General features: G+C 50.2%; 1 protein-coding gene and 1 long non-coding RNA gene across 2 annotated transcripts; one reads left to right on the top strand and one right to left on the bottom strand.

Annotated features, from left to right (window-relative positions):
- The first annotated feature begins 837 nt into the window (after positions 1–837).
- Positions 838–14,024, top strand: PSMD3 (proteasome 26S subunit, non-ATPase 3). Its single transcript, XM_019747722.3, has 12 exons — positions 838–1,216; positions 3,538–3,728; positions 5,101–5,238; positions 6,475–6,611; positions 7,561–7,751; positions 7,906–8,009; positions 11,315–11,429; positions 11,536–11,655; positions 11,796–11,899; positions 12,160–12,315; positions 13,315–13,365; positions 13,557–14,024. The coding sequence occupies exons 1-12, from the start codon at positions 997–999 to the stop codon at positions 13,632–13,634; spliced, it is 1,605 nt and encodes a 534-aa protein (XP_019603281.1). The 5' UTR covers positions 838–996; the 3' UTR covers positions 13,635–14,024.
- Positions 13,683–19,397, bottom strand: LOC148756549 (uncharacterized). Its single transcript, XR_016022905.1, has 2 exons — positions 16,990–19,397; positions 13,683–16,823 (listed from the first exon to the last, which is right to left on the bottom strand). It is a non-coding gene; the product is annotated as an uncharacterized LOC148756549 (long non-coding RNA).
- Between the last annotated feature and the right edge of the window lie 797 nt (positions 19,398–20,194).

A 20,194-nucleotide genomic window follows, 5' to 3' on the forward strand; every position in this document is an offset into this window, starting at 1 on the left:
AATGTCTGTCTGGGTGCATACCGGCGCCCCAACGGACTCCCTGAAGCTTCTGCCAATAGGGACTTCCTCCCTCTTTCCTCCGGTCTCAACAATACGCAGAGCACAAGTTTCCAGCAGACTGCATTCTACAGCTGTTCTTTACCACCCCACCCCACCCCCGAAAGCGTTAGCCCTAGGCCGTACACAGAGCGGACCCCTAAACTTTGCTAAACAAAAGTGATTGTACACAAATGTACTCTACCCCTATCCACGCTCCGAGGCTGCAGAGATTTTATGCCTGATGTTCAGCACTAGCTAAAAGCTGCCAAGGAAGTCCGAATCCCATGGTGTTCTTCCTACTCTCCAGTTTGGTTTTATTTTAAGTCAAACAGCCTAACTCCACATCCCTCTTTCCCAGCTTCTTTAATTCCCTCGCGCCGGACGCACTGGGCAGCTAGTTGTTCAGGGCGAGACTCGCAGATGTCGAAGGCGACCCCAGCCGGTCGCGGGGCAAATTGACCGAGTTTGGACAAGAACCCCGCCCGGCAACTCGAGACATCACGCCCTTCTGATAGGCCTTACCTACTCCACGCTAGTTGGGGTGGGTGCTCTTAGAGTCCGATGTAGCCCAGATTGGAGCCTGAAGGGACCTCTGGTGGACATGCCCAAAAATGCACTCGGGAGGAAAACAAAAAAAAAGAAAACACTTCAGCACTCCAAAGAAAGCCCCACAAACTCATACAGGCTCCTCCCCGCTCCTTCCTCGAAGATCCACCCCCATCCTGCACCTCGACTGTTGATTTCTCTCCCCTTTGTTGACTCGGCCATCGGCCCGCGGGGCCTGGCGTTTCCCAGAAGGCCCAGCGCTGGGAAGGGGTTTGTAGCTGCTCCGTCATCGTGCGGCCCGACAGGAGCCCGCGCTTGTGTGCAGGCCCGGCTCGGTTCCCGGTCTCTGGTTTGAAGGTTCACGCGAGGCCCCGGCCTCGGACCCCGGACTAGGCCGCGACCCCGGGCGCCATGAAGCAGGAAGGCTCGGCACGGCGCCGCGGCGCGGACAAGGCGAAGCCGCCGCCTGGCGGAGGGGAACAGGAACCACCGCCGCCCCCGGCCCCCCAGGATGTGGAGATGAAGGAGGAGGCGGCGGCGGGTGGCGGGTCAACGGGGGAGACCGACGGCAAGACGGCGACGGCGACAGCTGAGCATTCCCAGCGAGAGCTGGATACCGTCACCTTGGAGGGTATGAGAACCTGGGCCGGGGACGTGCTGTGATCACGGGTGACAGCGCCCTGGTGATCCAGCTTCTCCTGGGACCTTAGTGCAACCTCCACCATCCCCGGTTCCTTAGGATCACCCCCCCCCCCCCGCCAAAGTGCCGCCCCCACCACCCTGACACTCCCGACCCCAGACCCAGTAACTTCAAGCTCAGGACTCCTCCCCTGCCACACACCTCCGCCCCCCACCGGGCGTTGCATCTAGAACTAGGTCTCCCTGGGCCTGTAGACTCCCTCTTAGTCCTCCCCTCGGACCAACTTCCATTTACATCCCACCGGACCGAGTCTATCGCGCCCAATATATGATGGATCCCTCTTCCCTCTAGAAAGCAGTGTTTGTATTTATGTATGTAAAGGGGGTCAGAATGACGCAGAATACTGGCCTCTGAGTTTTAAGAGTACAAAGGTTTCTGTTGTCTTAACTACTTTTAGCAAACTCCCCTAAAAGCAGCCTTTCTACCTAGTATCTTGCTTCTTTGTTTCTGTAATTGAGGTGCCTAAACGACCCCATCTTTTTTTTCCTTCCCCTTCAAGCCCTTACTCCTGTTCTGTTCCATTTTGTTTCTGAAGGGCTTAAAGACCTTTACACGCTTTTCAACTTTTTAGGTGTCAACTTTGAGTTCCTAACACTCCCCTTCATCAAAACTATATACCAGTCCCCCCATTTCTTTCTCCTAGGTGCCTAGTCCCAGTTTTCTACCGTCCTCTAGCTCCTCCAAGTTCACACTTCACTCTTCCTACTTGGAGCATCCTGTCCACCTTTGGAGTGGGTAGAGCGAGAGCTTTCCACTGTGAGCCTGCTGCTGTTTTCCCAGTTCGGGATCCAGTGGGACCGAACTATTTCTTGGGTTTTCTTTCTACTTAACTGCATGAGAAAATAGCTCAAAAACATTGAGATAAGCAAAGTTATGCTCCTGGGTGGTTTTTTTATAGGATGTGATAGTGTTGACTGCATCAGCTCCTACTTTAAAGTTGGGTAATAGGCTCAGCATCTAATAAAGATCCTTTTACCTAAAGTAATGATAGCCAATAGCAAAGGTGCCACTCAGTATTACTGACTGGTATATACATATGTTTCTTAAAAACACTTCACTTCCTTATTGTGAAGTAACTCATGTTTATTGTAAAAACTTTGGGGGAGAAAAATCCACCGTGGTTAACATTTTTTCCTATCAGTTTTTGAGCTGTTCTCCCATAATTGAGATCAAGTTATATGTATGGTTTGGAACAAGGCATAACTAAATACAGATGAGTGTGTGTTTTCATTTACATGTCCACAGTCGTGGCATTCAATTTATTGCAGAAACGGTTATGGAATACCTGACATAGTGGCTAAGAATACAAGCCTCTAGAATTGGTTTCCTCATCTCTGTCATGAGAGTAATAATACCTACTTCATTGGGTTGTTGCGAAGAGTAAGATGCTTAGAACTGTGCTTAGCACATGAAGAACACATAGTAAACCCTCCCTAAATGTTAGCTGTTGTCATTGTTATATCATTAATGTGACCCAAGCACCCTGTGCTAACTATACAGAGGTAACTGAGAAACTGCCAATTGATTGCATTCCCTTGTTCTTGGACATTTAGGTTGTTTCCAGGTTCTTACTGTTATTAAGAGCTTTGCAGTAATCTTGTGCCCAAGTTTTTAATCTACCTTTATAGCTTTTTCTTCAGTATAGATTCTCTATATGCCTGAGTCAAAAGGGTAAATGTTATTAAGGTTTTTGGTAGGTATTGTCCAGGAAAACTGTACTAGTTTACATTATACCAGCAGAAATGTCCTTTTCACCCCATATTTATCTTAATCATTTATGCAAGCTCTTTGTAGAATAAAAATATAAATCTTTAGTCACATTTGTTGCAGATATTTTTCGTTTGTTTACACAATTATTCAAAAGGATTTTTTATGAAACCGAGTTTGTCTGTCGTGTGTGTGTGTGTGTGTGTGTGTGTGTGTGTGATTTCTCCCGTTGTTTACATTTAAAAAGTCTTGTCATATTTAGAGATCTGGTAAATATCTGTGTGTTTGTTTTGTTTCTCATCATTTTTTCCTTCCTCTTTCTCTCACCCTCTACCTCTTCCCCTGGCCCAGCTTTACTTATTTTTGTCTCTTGGTTATGTCTTAAAATGAATGGTGTCCGTAAGTATTGCTTAGCCCGATTAGGGTAAAAGAGGTGATTGGCACCTCCTGCCCTGTAAGAGGCTCCTTAGAACTACTTGCCTAGAGTGGTGGGGGAATAGAAGGAGTTGAAAGGAACCTTTTTGTCCTCCTCTGGTCCTCCACAGATATTAAGGAGCATGTGAAACAGCTGGAGAAGGCAGTTTCGGGCAAGGAGCCTCGATTTGTGCTAAGGGCTCTGCGGATGCTGCCGTCCACATCACGTCGCCTCAACCACTATGTTCTCTATAAGGCTGTGCATGGCTTCTTCACCTCAAATAATGCCACTCGAGACTTCTTGCTACCCTTCCTGGAAGAGGTGAGTGAGTTAGGCCGGCTTTAAAGAGTGCGGGCTTGGTCTCACTACCCCCCGCCCCCATGTAGTTGTTCCCGTCCTAAAGACCGTCTTATTATCTGCTGTGGCCGAGTAATGAACCAAAGCAGCCCGTTTTAATCCTCATTTGTCCATGACCAAGGGAACCAGCCTTCTGCGCTGTAGTGTCATTCTTCCGAGTCAGGGAGAGGAGCTGGGAATCAGGACCCTTCCAACCAAACTTGTTTCCCACTATCCCCCAACATGGACCCTCTCCCTGCAGTTAGGCGATGTCTCTATTGTCCCAGGAGAAGGTGCCACCACCTCTTAACCTCTGAAGCTTCTCAGTGGAAGATCTATAAACAGTGTTTGGGAGCACAGAGTTTGGAGGTGGAATTGAATTTGAATCTAAACTCTACCATTTCCTTGGTACCTGTGGGACTTGAGCAAGTGACCTAACTAACTTCTTTGTTCTGCGTTTTCTTCATTTGTTGAATGGTGATGAACAGATTTGGAGGGCAGTGGCCAGGGAAGAGTATGTACAAAGCTCTTAGAACAGTGCCTGGCATGCAGTGAATGCTGATGAAGTTAGTTTGATAGTGATAGTGGTCTCATGCCAGGAGAGACCTCTCCTTTTCCTTCCTGGCTGTAAAATCTCCCTTATCGTCCAGATCTTGTCCCTTCTCAAACTTTATAGACCCTTCAGCCACCTTCATCTCCCTAAAATCCTGTGTGCTTACAGTCTGTTCCATGGATGTGAAATCCCAGGGAATCCCTTGAGGTGGAATGATGAAGAGTTTATTATCTGGGAAAGAGGAAAAGCCCCCCCCATCCCCACCTGGAATGCTTTTTAAATTCACCCAACATGATCACTTTTTGAGCTGTGACCTAAAAATATGTACTACACATATATCAATTTCCCCCAAATTTCCTTTGTTCCTACAAAAAAAAGTGTTTTTTTGTCTCATTATTCTTGATCTCATTTCTAGAATTACATCGCTTCACTAAACCCTGTCTGATAGAATTTGTACGTAGTAGTTTCAGGTGTGGTGGTTTAATCTTTACACTTAGATTGTAGGTTCTGTGAGGGGTCCTACATCATCCCTTCTGTCCCCAGTACATTCTGTAAAATTGTTGTTCTCCTGTAATCCTCTTCTGTATTGTATTGTATTATAGTGTATGGTATTGTATTGCCAGCCTCCTTGACTCCTTTCGGAAAGAGACTTCCATCTTTAATTTTTTTTATCCCCAGCACCTAGAAAAATCTTGGCGTATAGTAGGCACTCAGTATTTGTTGAAATACATAGTGAGTGCTTAATAATTTCTTGGTTGATTGATCTGACTGAGCTTTTCCATGGTAACTCATGTCCTCTCCTAGCCCATGGACACAGAAGCTGATTTACAGTTCCGTCCCCGAACAGGAAAAGCTGCTTCGGCGCCCCTCCTGCCTGAAGTGGAAGCCTATCTACAACTCCTGGTGGTCATCTTCCTGATGAACAGCAAGCGCTACAAAGAGGTATCAGGACCAGGGAGAACAATTCACGTGCCCCAAGCAGTCCGAGGGATTGGTGGGGGAGATTGTCTCTATTGGAGAAACGGAGATAATTCCTGGGTTAACCACCCCCCAGGCCCTTCCCCCATTGGAATGCACCAAACCCTACAGCCAGGAAAGTCCCCTCAATTCCTGCTTGAGCACCAAGGGGAAGGGCTGGCGGTGGTCACTCTGTGGCACAATATCCATATAGTAGATTCTTTTGAGAAAAGTAGTTTTGGAGACTGAAAAACCTGGGTTCACATCCCAGCTGTACCTTCGGCAGATTAATATCTCCTAGCAGTATGTAAAGTGGGGAAAACAATGGCCAACTTCCAAGACTATAATTAGTATTAAATAAAATAGTATGTTCAAGAACAGTTAGCACAATGATCTGAACATAGTAAGCTTACACACTTTTAATAAATAGCAGCTCGTATTATGGGACTGAACAACTCCGATTTGGATATTATATTACACTTCCACCACTCCCTCCACTTGGGGCCAGCTTCTTTGTCAGTCATAGCCACTGTCCCAAGAGCACACTCAAGAAATGACAGGTCCCACTCCTCAATGCCATGTTTTGTTTTTTCCTTTCCTTGCAACTAGTTGGTTTTTGTTTTTTAGATCTAATTCACCCCCTTTAAGTATACACTTCGGTGGTTTTTGGTATATTCACAAGGTTGTGCAACTATCATCACTATCCAATTCCAGAACAATTTATCATCACCCCAAAAAGAAACACCACACTGGTACCTGTTAGTAGTCAATCCCTATCCTCACCCCAGCCCCTTGGCAACCACTAGTCTATTGTCTATCTCATGGGTTTTCCTATTCTGGACATTTCATATAAATGGAATTATATAACATGTGGCTTTTTGTGCCTGGCTTCTGTCACTTAGCATAATGTTTTCTAGGTTTGTCCATGTTGTAGCATGTATCTATACACCATTCATTTTTAAGGCTGAATAACATTCTGTTGTATGGCTACAGCACCTCTTGTTTATTCACTCATAGAGTGATGGACACTTGGGTTGTTTCCAATTTTTGGTTATTGTGAGTAATGCTGCTGTGAACGTTGTGTACAAGTTTTTATGTGAACAAATGTTTCCAGTTCTTTTGGGTGTACATGCCTAGGAGCGGGGTGCTGGCTCATATGATGGCTCCATGTTTAACTTTTAGCGGAACTACCCCTTGATTCTCTTTTGGCTGCCTCTCCAGGCACAGAAGGTCTCTGATGATCTGATGCAGAAGATCAGCACTCAGAACCGCCGGGCCCTGGACCTTGTGGCTGCGAAGTGTTACTATTACCACGCCCGGGTCTATGAGTTCCTGGACAAGCTGGATGTGGTGCGCAGGTACAGGTGGCCGAGGGTCTCACTTTGGGCCTGTGGGGTCAGCAACGTGGTCAGTCACGACCACAGAGTTACGGACTTGCAGAGGACGATAAGCTGGTAGTTGTAAAGTGCACACAGGAAATGGGCGCAATGGTTAACATGCCCTGAGCCATATGAGGGGTTGAGAGAGACACTGATGTTAGATGAAGAAATGGAGATGGCTCCCGGGCTGTTAAGAACTGTCCCGGCCTCTTCCCTTCACCTCACATCAAGGGAGGACTGATTGGTAAGTCAAGGGTGGAATGACAAGCTGGAAACCATTTCACTCTGCTTAACCTGCAGTGGCTCCCCGTTTCCCTCAGGGAAGAGCCAGAGTCCTCACCATAGGGCATAAGGCCTAGCGTGCTCTGGCCTGTCACTGCCTCCTGACTTGATCTCCCACTGCTCCCCGACTCACTGCTCAACCACGCTGGCCTCCTAGTCCCCCTTGGGCATGCCGGCCACACTCGTCCTCAGAGTCTTTGCACTGGCCCCTCATTCTTCTGAGAGTACTCTTCTCCCTGCCTCCTTCACGCTTTTGTTTAATTAACTCTCGGTGAGTTTCACCCTGACCACGCTGTTTAAAATCGCAGCCCCATCCTCCTTGCCTTTCATGTGCCCCATTGTACTTACCCTGATTCTCCATAGCTCTTATCGCCTTCTATACTGCAGCATAGTTCACTCACTTATCAGGATCGTTGTCTGTCTCCCCCACTAGGCTGCAGGCTCCCCGAGAGCAGGGTTCTGTCCTTTTGGTGCACCTAGAATATTGACTCGCACAGTCGTCATTCAGTGGTTGAATATTCTGTAAATAACCAGAAAAGCAGTTGGTATCACGTTTTTAGGGATTGAGAGAAAATGGAGAGGTCAAAGGCAGTTCGAAGCATTCTTAATTGAGGCCTTTGACATCTTTTTTCTTTCCTTCTCGAAGTTTCCTGCATGCTCGGCTCCGGACGGCCACCCTCCGGCACGATGCCGACGGGCAGGCCACCCTGCTGAACCTCCTGCTGCGAAACTACCTGCACTATAACTTGTACGACCAGGCAGAGAAGCTGGTGTCCAAGTCCGTGTTCCCCGAGCAGGCCAACAACAACGAGTGGGCGAGGTACCTGTACTACACAGGTGAGCGTGTCAGAGGCCGTCCCCGGCTTCCTTGGCGCAGATTTTCTAAACATGTGGTGCGCTGGGTACGTCAGAGGCGTTTTGGCCCTCTGGTTTGCGAGGGGGTTTGGGTGGCGCCATTCTCTTGATCCACTCTCCTCTTCTCCACACCCAGGGCGGATCAAAGCCATCCAGTTGGAATACTCAGAGGCCCGGAGAACAATGACCAATGCCCTTCGCAAGGCCCCTCAGCACACAGCTGTCGGCTTCAAACAGACTGTGAGCAGCAATTCTCACCCCTTCGCCACTTGCTTATCTGATAACACTTTAGTTCTGTGCCCCTATATGTGGGGCCAGGGAAGGCTTCCTTAATGTCCATTATCCAAAAGGTGGCATCAGACGTCTGTGCATAACGTTGTTCGGAGGACATGAGGCAGATGCCCCTGGCACCTCTGGCAGTTAGGTTCAGAGTATTCTCCTTGGTCGATAGGTTTAGAATAGTCCTGATTCCCCAGGACTCCTTATAGTTATTTCAGGCATGGGCGTGGATTGTGTTGATAAACCTCAGGCTCTTACCTGGTCCCTCATGTGCCCATTTCAGAGCAGTGTTGTCTGGCCAGGGACCCCAGGAAGTCTCCATCAGGCCGGCTCATTCAGATGGGGCTAAGCCTTGACCACCTGAGAACTGTCAGTCACCTAGGGTTGTTTTTTGTGTTTATTTTGTTGTTATGTTTTGTTTTGGGGTGCTGACCTTGGTACTAGGCACTGTGAGGGATAGAAAAGAGGGATAAGACATGGTATTGGACCTCGAAGAGATAGATAGTGAACATTGACTCAGAAAGTCTTGAGGGCCTAGTAGCCAGAATTTTGACCCAGTTTTCCCAATTACAAACCTTTGGTCCCACCTTAATACTATACCCACTTCCTAGTGCTCTTGAAAGAGAACAGGATAAAAATACACAATGATTAGGTCAGTGTGGTAGGAGATTCGGTTTGTTTCTGTTCAGAAGTTCAGAGAAAGGAAGGTTTGGTTTTGGTCAAATAAAGAGATCTTTAAAAAGTTAACTTCAATCCAGTGTTTGAAAGATAGGTAGAATTTTCACAGAAAGGAATGGCTTTTCAGACACACTGGATACATGTGCAGAATGTTAGATTGCTTCTAATATAGGACATACACTAAAGTTTCTTCTGAAAATACAGGTGATTAACATATAGACTGTGTCCACATACCAGGGATAGGCGTTGTGGGGTAAGCAGTGTTTTCAAACCAGATTTCACTATGGGTGAAGAAGGTTTTCAAGTTTTCTGGGGAGGAGCCAGGTGGCAGGAAGGGGCAGAGACAGTGCTGGAGTGAGGTTTTTGGCCAGTGGACTGTTGGTGAGGGAGCAGGAAAGAGATGGAATAGTTGCTTGAGAGGAAAGCAGAGTTGGGGGACTTCCCACCAGAGGGGCTTGAGCAAGTTAAGTGTTGGGCCCAGAAGGCCTTGGAAGAGATGGGTAGGAATGGGGAAAGAGCACAGGTAGGAAAGCTAGCTTTCAGTCACGGCAAGGACAGGGAGAGTGCGTAAAGAGGGACATCAAGTTTAAAGTGGAGCCCACAACAGAACGCTTTGACCGCTTACCAATCCATAGTAAAATCCACATTCTCTCCTTGGGTAATCTTATTTGCTTTATAGCTCAACTCTGACCTTCACCAGAGTCTATTACTAACTCTTAGTCTGCTCAGGCTGACATAATAAGGTACCCGAGTGCAGGGGCTTAAACAAGAGAAATGTATTTCATCACAGTTCAGGAAGCCAGAAGTCCCAAGATTGCGTGTCAGCGCGGTCGGTTTCTCCTGAGGGCGTCCCTTTTGCTCGTAGAGCGCCATCTTCCCGCATCTTCACATGGTCTTCCCTAATCTCTTCCTACAACGAATGGGATTCGGGCCCACTCATATGTCCTTATTTACCGTAATTACCTCTTCAAAGCCTCTATATAGTCACATTCTGAGGTACTGGGGGCTTTAATATATGAATTTGGAGGCCCCCAGTTCAGCCCATGCTACTAATTTGGACCCTCGTCCTGAACACCAGACCTACATATCCAGCTTCCCGCCAACCATCTCCATGTAGATGCTCACCCACGACTCACACGCCACTTGTCGCAAGCAGACCCCTCTGGGCGCCCCTGACCGGTGCTGCCTCCTGTTCTCCCGACTGATGGAGATGGGAGCCTCCCAATCACCTCAGACTCCCCCACCGCTCTTCCCGATTACTGAGTCGTCTGTTGATTTGCCTCCATGTCTTTCGTATGTGTCTCCCCTCTGATGGCCATTGCCCTTGTTCAAGCCACTAATTTCTGGCATCGCTCTGCCCTCCCCCAGCCCAGCTTCCACACAACTGCCCGAGTGCGCAGCGCTCCAGGCACGTCTTTACCTTGCCCAGGAAGCTTGCATTGCTCCCCATGGCCTGCCCAGTAGAGTATGACTCTTAATTCTCAGGAGGTAGGCAGGCCAGGTGTTACTGTTGTTACTGTGCCATCTGGGGGATGAGGGAACCAAGGGCTCAGCTGCTCAGCATTTCCGAGCTGCACTTAAAGACTAGCGTGCTGTCTCCAAACTCAGAACTCAGCCTGGCATTCAAAGCAGCCGTCCCCAGACTGGCCCCAGTCGTCTGTCCTGGTAGCGCCCTATACGCCCCCGTATAGGCCTTCACATTTGCCTTCCTCTTTTCCAACCTGTTCCCTTGACTGAAACATTGTCCCTCCTTTTTCTACTTCATCAGAATCCTTCAGAGATACATTAACTTCTACCATTTCCATGGGTTTCCCCTCACCCGTAGGTTATGCCCAGGGATAGGGCAGCCTTGGTGTACGTGGAGGGTGGAGAGCCCTTGCCCAGGTGTGGGCATGATCACCCACCACCCATTCTGACCTGTTACCACATGATGTTCGTGTCTCTCCTGCTTGGTAGAAAGCTCCTTAATAGCTGGGCATCGTCCCCTCCACCGTGGTTTTCCTTGCACGGTGCTGAATCCACAGTAGGCGCTATTCAGAAATACATCATGGTTTTATGGAGGAGGAAGGAAAGCTTAGTTTTCAGCCAGCCTCCTATGTTCATACACGGCTTGTTCACTGAGGTTCTGCCTCTACCCAGGTAACTAGTTCTACGCATTGTTTCCCTCTTCTCCTCCAGTAACAATCCACCTCCCTAACCAGCAGCCCTGGTTGACTCACGTTCCATTCCTAGGCCTCTGGGCCCTGGGCCCTCACCATTTCTCAGCCACAGAACCTGGGCATTGGGCCTGCGCTTGTGAATATTGCTGTTTCCGAGCAGTGTGTGTGCTGACTGGCCAGGTGACATGAAGCTTAGGGCCAAGTGTGGTCAAAGGGGCAGGTATTCCCAGTACCTGGCTCCAAAGGCAGAGCTCCGATCGCCGCCCAGCACAGGTTCAGGGGTTTGTCCTCTCTCCATGGGCCTGATCACAGGCCAGGCCCAGTGCCGCTGTCCCCAATGCCCAGTATATCTGACTGCCTTGAAGCCCCAGTTCATGCTCTTCTCCCGTCCGGGGGACTCCCTGCCCACTGTTCCTGTCACATTGGCAGGTGCACAAGCTTCTTATTGTGGTGGAGCTGTTGCTGGGGGAGATCCCGGACCGCCTGCAGTTCCGTCAACCATCCCTCAAGCGCTCACTCATGCCCTACTTCCTTCTGACCCAAGGTAAGGTCGGAGCCCCGCCCAGAGCTTGCCAGACCCCCTGACCCTGTGGCCTCTTTGATTTGTATGCCCATTTGCATCATCTGATCCACTCCTCTTCCCCCCACAGCTGTCAGGACGGGAAACCTAGCCAAGTTCAACCTGGTCCTGGACCAGTTTGGAGACAAGTTTCAGGCAGATGGGACCTACACCCTAATCATCCGACTGCGGCACAACGTCATTAAGACAGGTGTGGTTCAGGGTCTGAGGGGCCCCTGGAAGAGCGGGCCCCAGACTCGGCTTCTCCAAGGGGCGGGACAACCCTGTGGGTGTCTGTGGGTGGGAAGGGTCTGTGCCACCCTGGCCACCCGCTGCTCCTTCCTCTCCCAGGTGTGCGCATGATCAGCCTCTCCTATTCCCGAATCTCCCTGGCTGACATCGCCCAGAAGCTGCAGCTGGATAGCCCAGAGGATGCAGAGTTCATTGTTGCCAAGGTGGGGCTGGTTCGGGCACCATAGTTGTCATCACCCTCTGCCTTATTTCAGGCCATGGGAGTGGGAGGGGATTGGCCAGGGACGGGAATGGGTAAAGCAGAGCAGTCTTTTCAGACCAGTCTGCAGTGCAGCCAGGAAGCTGCCAGAGAGAATGTATGTGAGTGAGTGTGTGAGTGTCAGGAAGACACAGCGATGGGACAAGGTGCTCTGGGACTTAGCGGATGGGCTTTGTGGTGCCGCCTCCCTTCGGGGACCTGCAGGCCATCCGGGATGGCGTCATCGAGGCCAGCATCAACCACGAGAAGGGCTACGTGCAGTCCAAGGAGATGACTGACATCTACTCCACCCGGGAGCCCCAGCTCGCCTTCCACCAGCGCATCTCCTTCTGCCTAGACATCCACAACATGTCTGTCAAGGTGAGACCGCCCGGCTGCGAGGCCCGCCCTCCACCACACCCAGCCGGCGCTTCCTCACGGGAGCTTGGCTGGATGTGGGGCCCAGTTCCCCGTCTGTCTCTGTAAAATCACTAAATGGCAGGGCAGGGGGCCCCAGAAGGGCAAAGGACTTTGTGGGACTACAGCACCTTCAGTTGCTTTTAAGGGGCCTGGTTGCCAAGGGGGACCAGACAGATTCAGAGTTTAGGGTTCTAGATTTGTTTCCGAATTGGAGTCATTTGCCTTCTCTGAGTCTGTATCTCCACCTGTGAAGCTAACCGTGAGGTATGACTTGCCCTGCCTACTTCACAGCCATTAAATGAAATCACTGTCTTAAGGCACTTAGTGGAGTCTCACTTGTGTAAAAGGTCGGAGCGGTGTCTGGTTCCACAGCGCTGTTGAGCCCTTCTCCTGTGTCAGGCACTGCGTTAGGTGCTAGGGCTGTTTGGCTACTGGATTTCTCCTGGTCTCCTCCTCCCTCCCTGGGAACGAGGGTTATCGCTGCCTCGCTTAAAATTGGGCGAATGCTGTGCTTCTAGAGACACAAGGCCCTTTGTGATCTGGTCCCCTGTGCGCTAGCCTCACTTCCCATAACTGCTCTCCTGCACCCCCCCCCCCCCCCCAAAACTGACCCCTCAGGCCAGGCCTTTCACATGTTGAGTCCTCTGCCTGGACTGCTTTTCCTCCATTCCCACAGCCAGTCCACTCGCCCTCCTTTGCCTGCCCCCTGCCATTCCCCCAGCCTGCCCAATCCGGAGGGTTAGTCACTTACACCGCCAGATTCTCCTAATTCTCTTTTTAGCATTTACCACATGGTATTATAATAGTTCGTTTCCATGCCCAGCTCCCCAACTAGGTTAAACTGGACAGTGCATAGCGTGTCTTGCTCATACCTTGGTGCCTGATACCCAGAAGGAGCACAATAAATGTGTTAAGTTAATGCCGCCTCTTCATCTTGCTCCTCTCTCTACTTTGCTTCAGGCAATGAGGTTTCCTCCCAAATCATACAACAAGGACTTGGAATCTGCAGAGGTAAGCTGTCCGCTGCTGCGGGTACAACTGGAAGATAGAACTTCCCTACAGAAAGGGAAGAGGGGGCGTTTCTGGAAGGGCTGGGGCAGCTGTGAAGCTTTGGCCTGGGGGTGGGTCTGGCTGGGAGAAGCTCGCAGTGAGAGCCCAACTGGTCCTTAGAAGCCCAGCCCTCACCCCATCTGTTTCCCCAGGAGCGGCGTGAGCGAGAGCAGCAAGACTTGGAGTTTGCTAAGGAGATGGCAGAGGATGATGATGACAGCTTCCCTTGAGCTGGGGGGCTGGGGAAGGGTGGGGTGAGTGGGGACTGGCTCTTTCTCTTTCCCCCGTGGGGGGTCCCCGGTCCAGGGAACTGGCCCCTTTTCCCACACACAGCTCACAGCCTGCGGATGTGCTGGTGGGAGTGAAGGGTGTAGAGAGCCAGCCACCCCACCTCACCCCAGGGCCCCTCTCCAGCCGGTGACTTAGCACACGATGGGCAGGAGGGCTGGCAGGCGGCCTCCCCAGGGCAGGGTCCTGGCTAGTCGTGTGGGCAGCAAGATGGAAGGGGAAAGCCCTGTGCTCTCCTCCAGGGAGTAGGGGACTGGAATTGGGACATGTGTTGGGTTGTATGTTTTTTGAAGCTTCAATTATGATTTTTAAACAATAAAAAGTTCTCCAAAGCTCTTTGTACATCAGTTAATTACAGTCCTCGGCTTTCACACCTGCAGTATTGACAGACCCAGGTTTTTTTCCTGGGTCTTGGAATCCGAGCTCCAGTTGTAATCTAAGGACAGTGCCGCTGAAGATGGTGAGGAAGCCCAGGACGGGGTAGACACACCTGGGATCGGAAGGGCCCGGGTTTGCTGTTCCATGTCTGCCTGGCTCTCAGACATCGGGCAGATCGCTGAACCTCTCAGGCTCCTTTCCCACATCTGTCAAAGGATTAGACTCAGTGACCTCCTGGGTCAAATTAGGAATCTAGGCTTTTAAAGGATCAAAGAAACAGCGAGGACCCGACCCTCCGGTGAGGTTTGCAGAGGAGAGAAGGGTCTCCGCAGAGGCTGCAGCAGCTTGAGAGCAGGGTTTTGCTCAGTGTGCCTTGAGGGAATGGGGATGGGCTCCTGACTGAGCAGAGTTGGGGTCAGGCAGGAGGAGCCTCCCTGTGGCCCCCGGCCCACCTACTCCAGCTGCATGTACTCCTAGTGGGGAAATGCCTGCCTAGGTCTCAGTCTCCCACAGCAGGTTTCCCCCATGTTGGGTCATTTGAATTAGTCCAGTGTTCTCTGACTGGCATCTGGAACATTGCTGTACACATACTCTGCTGCTGCCAAGCTCTGTTATCTGAACATGGCTGGGGGAGGGGGGGTTGTTCCTCTCCACCCCCTGATTTCCTACACATCCTCCCTGCTTCCTACCTCACAGTAATGTAGCCCTGTCATGCAGGGTGTCACGCGGGGTCTCAACTCCCGCTCCCTGCATAAGAATGCAGGATATGGTGGCCAAAAAGGAACACCCACGGAGCCATAGGTAGGGGAGTCATACCACTATATTCTCACTGGCGGCTGGGTTAGAGACACAGGAAGCAGGAGCCACCGGTCCACAATCCGCCACCTGCTTTGCCAACCAAGCTCACTTGCTAACTGCAATCCGCCGTGCTAACTGCAATCTGCGCTTGCTAGCTCAGCCATGGCAGTTATATCAGTGGCCAATGGCTAACCAGTAACAGCTGCTGGCCAAGTAGTCACAGCTGATGGCCTATCTACCACCTGAGCCAGCACCTTTCCACTTGAGGCCGAGAGCCTGGAAACTGCTTTCTGGGACTGTCCCCACAAGCCCCCTGGCTTCTGGATCACTCGATACCAAATACTTCCTTAGGCTGTCATTGGTGTGAAAGCCTTATCTTCCCAACTAGTTTGAGTTCTTACAGAGCATGGGGCATTTGTGCCCTCCTGGGGCCTCACCCAGTGCCTGGCACTCTGTGTTCAGTGAAGTCTCATTTGCTGGGAAAAGAATGCTGTGTGTTCACCAACCGGGGTTCACCAACCCCAATAGCCTTCATTTCCATCAAAGGCATGTTTTAGACCGGCCTGCCCTTGGTTCCTGATCCCACCCCACCTTGGTCACAGTGATTTGGCATTACCCACTTCCCTTAGGCTTCCCTTAGGGCTTCCCCGTGTACTGAAGTAAGTTTGCTTTGTGAAATGGCACATCCCCCCCAAAACCCTCTTCAATCTTTGTGGAAGACGTTTTTATTCTAGTGTCCAAACTTCTCATTTATTTTAAGGATTCCAATCCTTTCCCCATTGTATAGGCCAATTCAAAAATCTAACAGCAGAGCTCTAATTCCTTTCCAGGAAGGATGGTGCGGGGGGACTAAAGGTGAGCACCCGCGTGCCCTCCCAGGACGCCGGGACAGGCTTAGGTGGGAGGTGAACCCTGGCCTTCGCAATACCGAGTTCAGGTCACAGGTCACATCTGTCAGGCTGTACTGCCTTCCTCCAGCCAATCTGTGTTTGTCCCTGTGTCATGCAGGGACTCTGGTCCCGCTCCCACAGGATATGGTGAGGCCAAAAAGGAACACCCACAGAGCCATGGATAGGGGGTTCATACCACTATATTCTCGATGGCGGCTGGTCAAGACACAAAAGCAAACATCCGCCAGTACCCCAATGAGGGGTCTTCCTGCAGCCCAGTCTCGCTGGTATCCGGGCAAGACACAGGAAATAGGACCAACACAATCCACAATCCACTTGCTAACCACACTTGTTAGCCGCAATCCCAATCCACCGTCCGCTTCTCTGCCAACCAACCCCACTTGCTAACTGCAACCCACACTTGGTCGCTCAGCCACTGCAGTTATATCAGTGGCCAATGGCTAACTGATTACAGGTGATGGCCAACTAGCCACAGCTGATGGCCATCTACTACCCGAGCCAGCACCTTTCCACGGGAGGCGGAGAGCCTGGAAACTGCTCTCTGGACTCTATTCCAACACCCCATATGGCTGTCCTGGCCCTTGACCACTTTACTTGACCTCTAAAAGTGCCTTTTTGAGTATCTGATAAGGTGACTTGCATACAGAGGGCAGGTGCAGCTGCCTGTGGCTCTTTCTAACCTGCTTAAAACATCTCATTGTAACTAATACTTCTAATGATGCCCAACCTCATAATTGTTTATAAATCTTAAAGTCAGAGGCTGGCCCAACGTGCCTCAGACCCTTTCTTGGTTGGTAACCGATTAGAGAGGGTTATCACCCTGTTACAGAGACTTGGGGTCATTTGCTAGGATTTCCTGTTCTTGCTTACGTTGAGTCTACGGACCATTGTTCTGTCTACTCACTGTTTGGAAATTTCTTGTAATTCATCCCCATTAGCGTGGCTTCCTTTTCGTAGAGAAGTTTAGTGTCATTTTTATGCTTGGAGAGTTCACTGTGTTCTCCATCTTCCAGTTCTGTTTTTTAATTTAAAAAACTACAGAGACTGAAAAATAATTTAAAAAAAAAAAAGAAAAAGAAAACTACGGACAAATACAAAGTATAACATAAAATACCCATGTACTTTCAACCCAACTTTAAGAGATGGTAACATCTTGTTATCATGTCAAGTTTTAATCCAAGAAAAAACATCAGATAAATCAGAAGCTCACCTTGTTCATTGCTCAGGCCCTCCTTCCCCAGAGGCAGCCACTTGGATGAATTCAGTGGGTAGCCGTCCAGTTTGTTTTTACACTTTTCCTACAAAATATAGTAAATTTTTCTGAGAATTTTTATAATTTTATCAGAGCCAAACTGATGACATATGCCTGGGAGCGAGTCTTCAAATGCTCCCCAGAAACATAGTATTGTTTTGAGTCTTTGAATCTTTGTAAATGACGTATCACATGAATGTAACTTGTTCTTTTTACTCAGAATGGATTGGTTTTGAGGTCTAATCATGCTGATATCGAAGCCCAGCTCTGTGCCAGGCACTGTAAATACAACGGAATAAAACAAACTCCTTTCCTTGTGGTTTCATTGCGGGGGGACGGGAGGGCGGGGGGAGTCCCAAGGCGGCCTATGTGACATGAATGGACCATAATTTATTTAGCCATTCCCCTGGTGGTGGGCATCTGTTTACTATTATAAATCGTGCTGCAGAGAACATCTCTGTCTCCTTGCACACATGTGCTGTGTACAGTTTCTTAAAGGGCCCGATAGTACTTTTTTTATGCTTATGAACCATATGGTCTGTCACAACTACTCACTTCCGCCCTTCTTGAAAGCAGCTATAAACAATACATAAACACATTTATTTATGAACCCTGGGATTTGAATGTCCTATGATTTTTACATGTTATGAAAGAGACTTTTGATTTTTTTCCAACCATTTAAAAATGGAAAACCCATTCTTAACTCAGGGTGTACATATCTTGGCCCATAGGCTGAGTCTAGAGATTACCCAAACCTAGTGCCAAATGAAAACAAGAAGTGTGAGAGGAAGTTGCTGAACAGTTCCGGCCATTGAGAAATACCTGGGAAGCGTTTTGGAAGCTAGAAGGATGAATAACTAGGAATCCCTGGGGCCAGGCCCTTTGCCAGAAGATCATTTTGGTCTAGCTCAGCCTGGGTGTGTCATGGCCAGTAACAAGCCCTTGCTGTCTCTCTACCTGGTCTTCACAGGTTTGGAACAGTCTCCAAGGTCCCTTCCAGTGCCAGCACTGCGTGGTTCTAGGATTCAAAGCCAGAGAAGTTTCTGCCTTGGGTGGGGCAGAAGTCTGAATTGAGCCCTTAGCCAAGAAGTACAGCGATCTGAACAGGAAGTAGTGTAATGGGAACCACAGGGGCCGGGGAAGCAAATCCTGCCTGGCTCTGCCTCCACTGTGAACTGGGGCAAGGCCCTTAGCTACTCTGAGGCCGTCCCTTGTCTGTAATGGGAATAAGCCACACCCTGCCACTTGGTTGATAAGCTGAAATGACAAAAGTTAAATGGAAGGTGCCTGACCTATAAGGGGTCCCCAATAAATGCCAGCCAACATTTGGATTTTCTGCCCATGGGATGGATGCCAGAACACTTCCTGGGACGCCAGCTCACTTCCTCTGGAAGCAGCCCACTCCATCTTCCAACACCTAGGACCATTAGAAAGCTCTTTCCTTCTGTTGTGCTGAAAACTGGCTGGCTGTGGCCTCCACTCCCGGTCCCACTTCCAGCCCCTGAGACCATACAACACCCTCCTCTTCCCCAGACAAAACAGCCTGTTTTCTTCAAATCGTGATCTTGAGCCTTTCACCATTCTGGCTACCCTTGTTAGAATTAACATATTTTTCTGAACCAAACATCTGACACACTAGGACTGTAGGTGAAGATAAAAGTCTGAGTCTAGAGCTGGCCTGGTCACAGGTGAGGGAGGCCAGACATTGGTTAAGAGATTAGATGGTTAAGAGTTTAAGACTTTGATTCTGCTACTTGGCAAGTTACTTAAGCTCTCCGAGGTCAGATTCATCTTCAGTACAAAAGGAAATGGTTCTAGTCCCTTCCGCATTGGCTTATTGAAAGGAATGCATTTGATAACGTGTAGAGAGTGCTCACACAACGTCTGGGCTGGGGCAGGCTGCGTCCTCTGGAGGTTTCAGCGGGTCGGGGAAGGGGCCACGTTTGTGAATGTGAATCTCCTGTCCTCCACAGTTCTGTTAAACCCAGCCTTCCACTCTGGAGCTGGGCCCAGAGCTGGGCTCAGTCAGTGCACTGGGGACCAATGCCGTCAAGGTACATGACAGCGGACCAGAAGCAGGATGTGAACCTATCAGCAGGTGAACTACCTGCCAGCTGTGGCCACCAGGGGGCACCCCCGCCCCAGAGATGGTCTCTCCCAGTCAGACACACCCACTCATTAGAGGATGCCTCTTTTTTGGCACCTTTGGGGTGAATTGGGACAGAAAGTGACAGCCTCGGGTGTGGTCAGTCAGACTGCCCTGGGCAGGCTCCTTGGCCTGTGGAAAACTCTCCAGCCCGAGGCAGAGGCCTGGGTTGTAACTGACTTTGCTACCCATGACCTTGGACAAGGCACTTTCCTCTCTGGCCCAGTTCACAGGGTTGGAACAGTCTCCAAGGTCCCTTCCAGTGCCAGCACTGCATGGTTCTAGGATTCAAAGCCAGAGAAGTTTCTTCTTTCTCACCCCCAGCCCTTCTCCGCTTCAGGGCAACACATACACTCTGGCTGGCAGTGAACTTGGCCTGGGAAGTCCCGTGTCCCAGACCCCCACCTCCAAAGCCCCTGGACACTATTGGGGAAGGGGCGGTGCGGGAGGAGGAGGAAGGGCAAGGTCAGGTGAGCCAAGAGCCTCCAAGGGTCTTGCTTCATTCAGGACAGACATCCGGTTTCCTCTGGTCTCTGCCAGGATTCTGGGGGCTTAAGAGATGAGTCATGGGGGGACTGGGGAGTTCCCAACTAACCAGTTCACACAGGAGCCTGGGATGAGGCCCATCGAAGTGTGGGGCGGGGACAGGAGGCAAGACTCTAATGTCCCTATCTCAGGCCCCTGGTCCCTTGGGAGGGGACTCAGGAAGGCAGCCTGCCGGGAATGTGAGGGGTAGGAATGGGGGCAACTAGCTTCTTCCCTCTCAGAATTCGGGGGCCTAGGGAGCAGGTGGCCTGACCATCCCAAAGGAGAGTGGCAAAGGGGGCTGCCACAGATCTGCCAGGGAAGGGACGAGGGGCCGCCTGGAGGTCTGCCTCTCCCAGATCAGTCTGACAAGACTCCAGCCTCCAGGGTTTTATCAGTGGCTCAGCCTTTGTTCAGCGGTTCTGTTCAAACACCCTGGGGCAATTCAGGCCTGGGTGGGGCTTAGGGGAGGAAGGGAGTTTGAGGGGGACA

The sequence above is a fragment of the Rhinolophus sinicus genome, chromosome 12, assembly GCF_057876585.1.
Source record: "Rhinolophus sinicus isolate RSI-liver-muscle chromosome 12, RSI-T2T, whole genome shotgun sequence".
Taxonomy (NCBI): Eukaryota; Metazoa; Chordata; class Mammalia; order Chiroptera; family Rhinolophidae; genus Rhinolophus; species Rhinolophus sinicus.

Coding starts and splice junctions, on each gene's coding strand:
- PSMD3 (XM_019747722.3), top strand. CDS start 997: ATGAAGCAGGAAGGCTCGGCACGGCGCCGCGGCGCGGACAAGGCGAAG. Junction 5,239..6,474: donor ACAGCAAGCGCTACAAAGAG/GTATCAGGACCA, acceptor CTGCCTCTCCAG/GCACAGAAGGTCTCTGATGA. Junction 11,430..11,535: donor CTACTTCCTTCTGACCCAAG/GTAAGGTCGGAG, acceptor TTCCCCCCACAG/CTGTCAGGACGGGAAACCTA.